The sequence below is a fragment of the Hibiscus syriacus genome, unplaced genomic scaffold (assembly GCF_006381635.1).
Source record: "Hibiscus syriacus cultivar Baekdansim isolate YM2019G1 unplaced genomic scaffold, ASM638163v2 tig00000002_pilon, whole genome shotgun sequence".
NCBI classification, from domain to species: Eukaryota; Viridiplantae; Streptophyta; class Magnoliopsida; order Malvales; family Malvaceae; genus Hibiscus; species Hibiscus syriacus.
This window is the reverse complement of record NW_024061752.1, coordinates 554,239-564,462: the sequence shown is the minus strand read 5'-3', so window position 1 is coordinate 564,462 and position 10,224 is coordinate 554,239. Positions and strand designations below refer to the sequence as shown.

The 10,224-nt window shown below is 31.7% G+C and overlaps 1 protein-coding gene across 1 annotated transcript; it reads left to right on the top strand.

Moving 5' to 3' along the window:
• Positions 1 to 7,302: 7,302 nt before the first annotated feature.
• On the top strand, positions 7,303 to 8,834 carry LOC120138870 (transcription factor MYB24-like). The gene is made up of 4 exons (XM_039154502.1): positions 7,303 to 7,351; positions 7,856 to 8,050; positions 8,126 to 8,255; positions 8,324 to 8,834. The coding sequence occupies exons 1-4, from the start codon at positions 7,303 to 7,305 to the stop codon at positions 8,712 to 8,714; spliced, it is 765 nt and encodes a 254-aa protein (XP_039010433.1). The 3' UTR covers positions 8,715 to 8,834.
• Positions 8,835 to 10,224: the final 1,390 nt, after the last annotated feature.

Below are 10,224 nucleotides of genomic sequence, written 5' to 3'. Positions count from 1 at the left end.
GGTCTACAACCTATATTGACACTTTATAATATTGTGTCGGTACTTTCTGTCCAGATTGGAAGAAAAATGTGTCGATACCATTTAAAAAAGTGTCGGTAATTTTAAGTAACGCGGTTTTTGTTCCTTCATTCAAAATATTTATATGTACATACAATAGGAGTCATGTTGATACTTACGATATTTATATGGAGATCGTTGTCATTCCATTCCGTCTTCGAAAAAATCAGTTGATGTAGGCTGTGTGCTTGTACTCAAACTGAGCTTGACTTGAGGACATGTTAGTTTGTTATGCCCCTCACCGTTGCAGTACCCACATCGCCTAATTTTCTTCTCGACCTTGTTCTTCGGCACTTCTTTTCGCTTGCGTTGTTTTCGTTGAGGGTCACGAACATTGTTTACTACAATGCTCTGGATGACTGAATGATTCAAACCAAACGAGTTTTCTAATTCTTCTATTAGTTTTTTCATCTCATCTCTTGCGGTTTTGAAAGACTCGTCTGTCTTTGATGCAATGTAGCATAACCTACTTGACGTTGAACGTAGAGCAGCGAACCTTGCCATTTGCATCACTTCTGGAGACAAATTCAAATCAACATAGCTGGGTGCAGAAGCCTTCGCATCATTAGTCCACCTACTTTGAATCAAAGTCCCGGGCAAATATGTGTAGTCCAATTGCTTCAAAATGTGAAGTTGATGGTGACACGGAAGTCTAACGGTCTCGAATTTTTTGCAGGAGCAAATTAGAGTTTTCGTACGAGAATCAAAACTAATTTCAAATTTCCTTTTTTTTTCTGCGTACTTTGACAAAATATAATGTTGACATTCATCTGATAAGGACTTAATCTCTGCCTCAATCCGGTACAATGTCTCCCGTATAAGTTCATCTTGGAACACACGAAAAGATTCGCGGGTAAAAATCGCAGCGGCATGGCTTTCAAGGTCGTCCAGTTTTGTGATCTGGAAAGGCTTCGTATGGAAACTTAAGTAATCCGCTTTCAACTCGTTCATACGCATTCTACTAATTCCATCTTCAATTGCACGAACAACATCTAAATATGTCTTCTTGTGTTTCAGTGCAATAGCTAGTGAAGCATTCATAGACTCGCACCTTTGTGTTGAGCGAATATTGGCAAAGAAATGACCGGTTAGATATGCTTGTGCCCATAAGTGTCGTGTATTTCCCTTCTCAATCACCCATGGATGCTTTTGGACGTTGAATTCTGAAACAATCGAACGCCATTGAATATCAAATTCCTTGGTTATCCACCAGGAAGCCATGCATTTTGAGAATGCTGCTGTAAACTTTGGGTCACCAATGTTAGCTTGTGCATTGCGAGAAAGATGCCAAGAACATAATCTGTGCTTAGCATAAGGGATAACAGATTTGATAGCCCTCTGCATTGCCCTATCCCCATCGGTTGGCTTAACATTGTCTACATCAGTATTATCCATGGCAAAAATTTTGTTGTGCAAGTTCAGTGTTCCAGGAGTTGATGGAGATGTAAGCAAAGGTTCATTTTGAACATATTTCAGTCGTGCTGCTTTCAATAGGATGTGACATTGGTAGTGGTAGTTAAAGGGTGGGTACAACATTAAATTCGCAGTACATATTTAGGTATGTACAATAACTACAAGTATATATTATCATTAAATTTAGGTATGTACAATAACTACATATTTAGGTATGTTTGTTAACTACATATTTAGGTATATACATCTTTTGAGTGAGTTTTAAGATATTAATTTAGTAATTATAGGCGTCTAATGATTTATTTTTTATGTTACGGTATATATTATTAAATTAAAAACATAAACATATATATTACATATTTATTATTATCTTTGGTTAATGTTGTTAAATTTAAATTATAAATATTATTTTATAAAATATCAAAATAATCAAATAATTTTTTGTGTAAATGAAATTATTAAATTAATATTGTATGTGGAAAACATGAAACACTGTTAAAAAAATTAAAACATAATTACATAACTTTTAAAAAAGTATCGATCCTTTTTAAAAAGTATGGACACTTTCAATATAATAGGTAAACATATGTAATAGGTAGCGCTTATATAATGTAATACGTATCGTTTATATAATGTAATAGGTAGTGGTTATATTATAAAGTGTCTATCCTTTTTATAAAATTGTCCATACTTTTTTTAGTGGAAAACATTAATTTAAGGTTATCTTTTGAGTGAGTTTTAAGATATTAATTTAGTAATTATAGGCGTCTAATGATTTATTTTTTACGTTACGATATATATTATTATTAAATTACAAATTACAAATTCTAAATATTATTTTATAAAATATCAAAACAATCAAATAATTTTTTGTGCAAATAAAATTATTAAATCAAATTACTTTATTCCAACTATGTGACAAGTGTGACAACTCCATCAACTCACAACTCAGCTTTGAACTCAATCAATATTATCTTTTAGCTTGATGGTTCATAAAGCATGTTACTTGAACAGTATGAATCAATTATGCAATTTTCATGTTCAATTTAACACTGCATAAAATTATTAAATCAAATTACTTTATTCCAACTGTGACAAGTGTGACAACTCCCATCACTCACAACTCAGCTTTGAACTCAATCAATTATCTTTTAGCTTGATGGTTCATAAAGCATGTACTTGAACAGTATGAATCAATTATGCATTTTCATGTTCAATTAACACTGCATTTCAAATTCATTTCATATGTAATTGGAGTTTGAATTTAAATTTCAATTTGAGTTTGAATTTCATATATTTCGGCTCCACTATAAATATTGCCCAAGCCAATATGCATGTTATCATTGATTATTCCTAATTTCCATTGTTTTTTTTCCAACGTTTAAACGCGAGGGAAATCTCGACCATTGTATTTTTTGGTCAACTTTAAAGCGTCAGAAACGTTTCGGGCGTATGATCTGGGTGGTAAACCAAATAGCAACTAAAATCAGAAGTTCGAAATGCTTCTGAGTACCACCCAAATCATAAGTCCGAATACTTCCGATGCTCATCAAATCCAAAGCTCATATGGTGCCAAGCAAAAGGAAATCAAAATTCAAATCTCATATGATGCCAAGCAAAAGGAAATCAAATCTACAACTTGAGTTTGAACATTGATATATGTTCAGTTGTTATCATGTTGGGATTTTCTCGTTTTGATGCTTGAATAGTTGTTCTCTTGCTTCTTCAAGTGTCCTTAGCTTGTAATTATAGCTTGGAATGTGTTTGATATTGTATATATTATTATTAAAAAATAAACATATATATTACATATTTATTATTATCTTTGGTTAATGTTGTTAAATTAAAAATTCTAATAATATTTTATAAAATATCAATAATCAAATAATTTTTTGTGCAATGAAATTATTAATTACTATTGTAGGTGGAAACATGAAACACTATTAAAAAAATTGAAACATAAATTACTAACTTTAAAAGAAGTATCGATCCTTTTATAAAAAGTATGGACACTTTTCAATATAATAGGTAAAATATGATAATAGGTAGCGCTTATATAATAATAGTATCGTTTATATAATGTAATAGGTAGTGGTTATATTGTAAAGTGTCTATCCTTTTATAAAAGTGTCCAAACTTTTTTCACTGTGGAAAACATTAATTTAAGGTTATCTTTGAGTGAGTTTTTAGATATTTAGTAATTATAGGCGTCTAATGATTTATTTTTTACGTTACGATATATATTATTATTAATTTAAAATTCTAATAATATTTTATAAAATATCAAAAATCAAATATTTTTTGTGCAAATGAAATTAAATTAATATTGTAGGTGGAAAACATGAAACACTATTAAAAAAAATTGAAACATAAATTACATAACTTAAAAGAAGTCTCGATCCTTTTTTAAAAAAGTATGGACACTTTCAATATAATAGTAAAAATATGATGTAATAGGTAGCGCTTATATAATAAAGGTATCGTTATATAATGTAATAGTATGGTTATTTGTAAAGTGTCTATCCTTTTATAAAGTGTTCATACTTTTTCACTATGGAAAATATTAATTAAGGTTATCTTTTGAGTGAGTTTTAAGATATAATTAGTAATTATAGGCGATAATGATTTATTTTTTACGTTACGATATATATTATTATTAATAAAAATTCTAAATAATATTTATAAAATATCAAATAATCAAATAATTTTTTGTGCAAATGAAATTATTAATTAATATTGTAGTGGAAAACATGAAACACTATTAAAAAAAATTGAAATAAATTACATAATTTTAAAAGAAGTATCGATCCTTTTTATAAAAAGTATGGACACTTTCAATATATAATGTAATAGGTAAATTTACATATTATCGGTATAAATATACCGGTTTTTATAAAATAGGTAAATATAAGCGCTACCTATACATATATAAGCGCTACCTAGTATGTTATTGTACTTTATAATATTTCCGGTTAAATAATATAATATAATCGGTATAAATTTTAACCGATCAATTATTTAACCGGTCACGCCGTATATTAACCGTTTTTTAGGCGCCGCACCGCAAAACTATCCATTATTATATGATATTAATGCTTAGGTATTGGCAGAGAAAGAAGATATTGGTGTTTAGGTGGGGACCTTTTCCTTTTTGATACGTACGCACTCTAAATTCGTATAGAAAACATTAGGATACATATTATTAGCGAAAGTAATTAGAATTCTCCGTTAAATGAATTATTATATTAGTCTTTTGTTATTTTATTGATATTATTTAAATAATTAAAAAATATTATAAATAGAATTAAAATTTTCACGTGATTATTTAAATTTTATTGATATTATTTAAATAATTAAACAATCATATAAATAGAATTAAAATAATTATGAGTGCAGTTAATTCAAAATAAATTTCGATGCTACACTTTCATTCATTTATCATGGGTAAAAATTGTAACCTTAGCTAATAAGATATAAGCTGAAGTGGTTGAGGTTAAGGTTTTCTTTTGTATTTTTAATAATACTAACTATTTGGAACTATAAATGACCATCCAACTCAGTTGGTAGAGCGCAAGACTCTTAATTTTGGGGTCGTGGGATCGAGTCTTACGGAGGGTATTTCATAATTCGGAGGTCTCCTACGAAAGTTACTCTCAACCTGACATTGAGGACAACCTATTATCTTATCTCCCCTTACCCCATTACATATGGAAATAATGAGCAGCTAATTTAATTTAATCTTAATTTAATTCATTTCATTTATAATATTAATATTTAAAATAAATGATCTTATCTAAAATATCTAACATTTTTTTAAAATATATTAAAATTCAAATTTCAATATTTATCTTAAAATTACAGCATCACTTCTTAATAAAAAATCATATAGATTAACAAATTTTGGTGGAAAATATTAGAGGCATCAAGGGGAAAGGCAAATTGGGTCGTCCACCAATCATGCCTTCCATCACATCCCAACTTTCTGTTGGAATCGGAGCGGAGTGGGAGGGCTGCTCTGTTAAATGGATACATAACATAAATATTAAATAAATAAAATTTCTCTGACACCTTCCATCACTTTAAAGTTTGAATGATTGATTCTTTATGTTTTGTTTTCAACCTCTGCTACTTACTGCCTGTGAAACTCCAACAATCATTCTTCCTTTGTTACATGCTTAGCCCTTAAGTCTGGAAAATTCTTGGTGAAGCTAAAGCCCCACATTTCTTACACCTGTCGTCCTTTTTGTCTCCAATTGATATTATTCTCACAACAACCATCACTTAATCCAATGCATTATACGCAACTCAAGTCCCCTCTAACTGCAGTGAAAAAGGGTATGCTACAGCATATTGACATGCCTCTCGTGGGTTTCAATTCCCCTTTAAATTATGAACTATAAGCCTCTCATGGGCCCAATTCCTCATTTCAATGAGATGATGTACTCCATTGGATTTCACTACGTATATACACAAGTTAGAGAAGGAACTACATGCCAAATAAAGATAGATTTAGAGGGGACGTTAACTCATATTTTTAATATTTTTTATACTCTTATTATCTTATTAATTAAATTATTTGATACTCTTATTTAATTATCAATATTTAATTAAATATTATGGGGTTTCTCATATTGTATGTGACCTTATCCTCCCATGTCACTGGGTATATGGGCTAAGGCCCGTGGAATACCCGTACAACCTGCGGTCCGTGAGGACTTCGGGCCTCAAAAAATAATGCTCATTTAAATTGCGAGCTTATTAGCTCGGACCGTTAAACATGTGGGTTTAATGGGTATACCTGCGGGCTCTCCGGGTAGCCCACCTAATTTAATTATTTTTTTCAATTTATTTTATGTTATACGGAAGACAATTCACATTTAGCCCAATTCACGTTTTATGTGCACTGAAATCTGAAGCTCAATTCACGTTTTAATTTGATGATATGGAATTTTGAAGTTCAAACGTATTAATTATACTTATGGTAACGTAATATAATAATATAAGCAAAAAGGTCTCCATCTTTTTATATACATATTTACTATTTATAATTAATACCATCAATATATATATATATATATATATAAATAAGCCATAAAATGTTTATTATACTCCAATAATTAATCATAAGAAAAACTATATACATACGTTAATAAAACAGAAAAAAAAAACAAATCAAAGTATTAAACCATGTATAAATATAATAATTAAATTAAAAATGTAAAGTAACATAATATGCAAATATGCAAATAATATATAAAACTTGAGGCTTATTATTAGTGTTATTGGAAAAATGAAAGATTCAACTACATCCAAGGATTCAAAAAAACATTGAATATTATTGATGTTGATTTTATTTAGACTTATTATTAGTGTTACGGTGTTTTTTATTTTAGACTTATTGAGACTTAATGGTGTTATGGTGTTATTTATTTTAGACTTACTGAGACTTAATGGTGTTATTTATTTACTTGTTTATCTTGAGACTTAATAGTGTAATGGACTTTTCAAGTTGTTGGATCATTTTTAAATTTGTAGCAAGTTAAAACATTATTTTTTATTGCATTTATAACATTTAAAATTGTTGTTATTTAACGTGTCGCGGGTAAGCCCGTTAGCCTGCGGGTTAAATGGAACGGGCCGCGGGTCTTAGAATTCAAGACCGTTTATGATTGCGGGCTTTTTAAACCGTTCAACCCACACCGTCAAAACCCGCGGACTAAATGGGAGGGTAGTCCGTATACCCAGCTCTACATGTCACTGTTATTTTTGGAATGGTATTCCTCCGTAAGGAAATTATTGTAGTCTAATCCCTTATCTATACCACCAGGCCACATGATCTTTCCAGCATTTGCATGCCATATTAAGAAAAAAAGTGACAAAGGTATCTCCACCGATGGTATAGATTAACCAACTAAAATTGGAAAAAAAGAAGAAAATAAAACATGATGTTCATGCTTAATTTCAACATCCATTATTGATCTCTTCTTTTTGGATCTTATTCCTTCTCTTAGCATCCTTGTCAATTCAATTCGTGGTCTCAAATCTCATAGATTTGGTAATATTATATTATAGATGTTATCATTCGATCTAACTTTTAATATATAAATTGTGTCACGTTATAGAATATGAAATTATCTTCTTTTAATCTATGATTTTTCGAAGTTTTGATATTTATTTCAGAAAGAACACGATATATTTATTATGATATGATATTTTAGAAACATACCTCGAAGTAATCAAATTTTACATAACATGTGATCTCAAAGAAAATAATTTAGATTTATGTTCACGTGCTGAAAATAGGAGATATGTAACACTTTTTGGACTGATATAATTTAGATATTTGCTTGCTTTCCTAGTCCTAGAACCTTGTTTTACTTTATAGCATTGAAGCCTATAAATTTCAGTAAGCCAAGTATTTCGAATTTCATTGCTTCAATCACAAAGAGAATGTGCAGTCATATTGAAGAAGACAGTGAGCTGAGAAGAGGGCCATGGACAACTGAAGAGGATGCTCTCTTAACCCATTACATCGATCATCATGGGGCTGGTCGTTGGAATATGTTGGCAAAATGTGCAGGTACCAAAACTTTTTATCAAACTATAATCTTCTTTTTCTTTTTCTTTTATGTATTCCTCGTTGATCCACCTCCAGGTCTCAAGAGAACTGGTAAAAGTTGCAGACTAAGGTGGCTGAATTATTTAAACCCCGACATTAAACGCGGAAACCTGACTCTCAAAGAACAGCTCTTGATTCTCGAGCTTCATTCCCAGTGGGGAAACAGGTAATTTTATTCAATGATCTAACCCAGAGGGCTGTTTAGAAATGGCCTGAGTTTTGTTATCTCTCTAGGTGGTCAAAAATTGCAGAGCATCTTCCAGGAAGAACGGACAACGCGATCAAGAATTATTGGAGGACGAGGGTGCAAAAACAGACATGCTCTGCTTCTCATTCGAAAGATACGAGTCCTCAACTACCGGAATGCATAGTCCCTTCCTCGTCGACATTTCCCGGTTCATTTGCAGCAGAATTCGTGAACACTTCGGAGGAAACTGATCAATTTGCCCAGCACCAAGCGAGTCCAAACGTATATGAGCAAATTTTGAATGGAAGTTACGGTATTGGCAGCAGTGGGCACGGCATAGAATCTATGGCTGCTGCCGGTGAAGGGTGTTGTTGGATATATGATGAGATGACGGATGGGTTATGGCAATGTGGAGAGTTGGGAGAGATGGGCAACTAGCTAGATGGAGTAGTCGAGTTATCGTTAATGAGAAACCACATTGGACTGGATGCTTTGTGTGATAGTTATAGATTGTGGTATAATGCTGTGGCATATGACCCATCATATAAGGTGATGGATGTGATCTTTAATGGACATGTACTATGGAATTAAGCGCTGTATTTATAGGACTATCGTTTCTTATACATCCATTATAACAACTTTATTAATTTCACGTGAGTTTCGACTAAGAATGATCATGGATTAAATAAGATTCTTCATCACCTGAACTCAACCCGAATATTAAACCCATTCAGGCACACTTGACTTGGGTTTAGTAAGATCCTACCTGATCTGATTTTTTAGGTCAAAACTCACACATAACCTAATCCGATCTATCTATATATAAATTCATTTTCATGAGATAAAGGACCTAATTGAAAAAATATAGAAATATTTATTATTACAATTATCTCTAAATATAAAAGAGAAATTATAATATTATATCAGATCAAGATTTTCACTCTAAATCCGACCCCAACCCAATCCTTTTAAAAAAACACAATCCGAAACCAAATTTTAAAAATAAAAAATTGACCCAATCAAGTAAGATTAAAATCCGTCGGATCCGGATGAAATACCCATCCCCTAGTTTAGATCGGCCCAAGCAATGAATGGTTGATGTCTCATGGGCTTCGTAGGTTGCGGCCTACCCTAGCAACATCCTTTTGTCCTTGGCGGGCATTCTATTAGATAAACAAGCGATGAAATGAAACCCTGCTGCTAGAGAAAAGCGTCGGCGTATCTGAAAATAAGATCCATGACTTGCAAGTTGCAACAAAGATACCTAAACGGGGTTGGGGCCTAACACAGAAAATGCAGGCACACGTTTTCATGGTCAATTTCCTTTGTTTTTTGTTGAAGCCGAAAGCAGCCTGTTACTCTGCATTGATTGACCAACAACGCTAAACAAAAACAAGAAGCATGCAAAGTTTTCGAAAACAAAGTATCCGAACAACACAAACAAGAAGCATGGAAAAGTTCAATTCTCAAGCATCCTCATCGATTGAAACAAGCACACAGATCGTGAAACAAACAACGCTAATGCTACAGAAGAAAGCCATAGCAGTATCGATTAAACCAATAGTAAATAAATTGACCTAGGACGAGCTTAAAGAACTGAAAGAACCAGGAACTTAGTTGAGTGCACTCAAAAGTTTTAGAAACACGACACAGAATCTAAGTCAAGAACTGCATTTCATTCAATTATTGTAATCAGAAGAACCATTCTCGTCTATTGAAAAAAGCAGCAGGTGTACTTGTCACCTTAATTTGTACAAGATTATTCGGCTCGAGATAAAGAAATAAAATGAATGAAGATCATATTAAAACAAAAATTAGCATTGTAAAGCAACTTTAACCTAACCAGAAACATAAGAAAATTTCAACTTTGTTCTGTGAAATTTCTAATCCACAAAGCTTTGGTAACCCTGTCTGATTAATTCAAACGGAAGCCTCAAATCGAATGATT

What these genes read in the sequence shown, in the direction of transcription:
- LOC120138870 (XM_039154502.1), top strand. Translation starts at nt 7,303, where the DNA reads ATGATCTTTCCAGCATTTGCATGCCATATTAAGAAAAAAAGTGACAAA. An exon ending in TAAGAAAAAAAGTGACAAAG is followed by an intron (nt 7,352 to 7,855) that starts GTATCTCCACCG and finishes TTTACTTTATAG; the next exon opens with CATTGAAGCCTATAAATTTC. An exon ending in TATGTTGGCAAAATGTGCAG is followed by an intron (nt 8,051 to 8,125) that starts GTACCAAAACTT and finishes ATCCACCTCCAG; the next exon opens with GTCTCAAGAGAACTGGTAAA.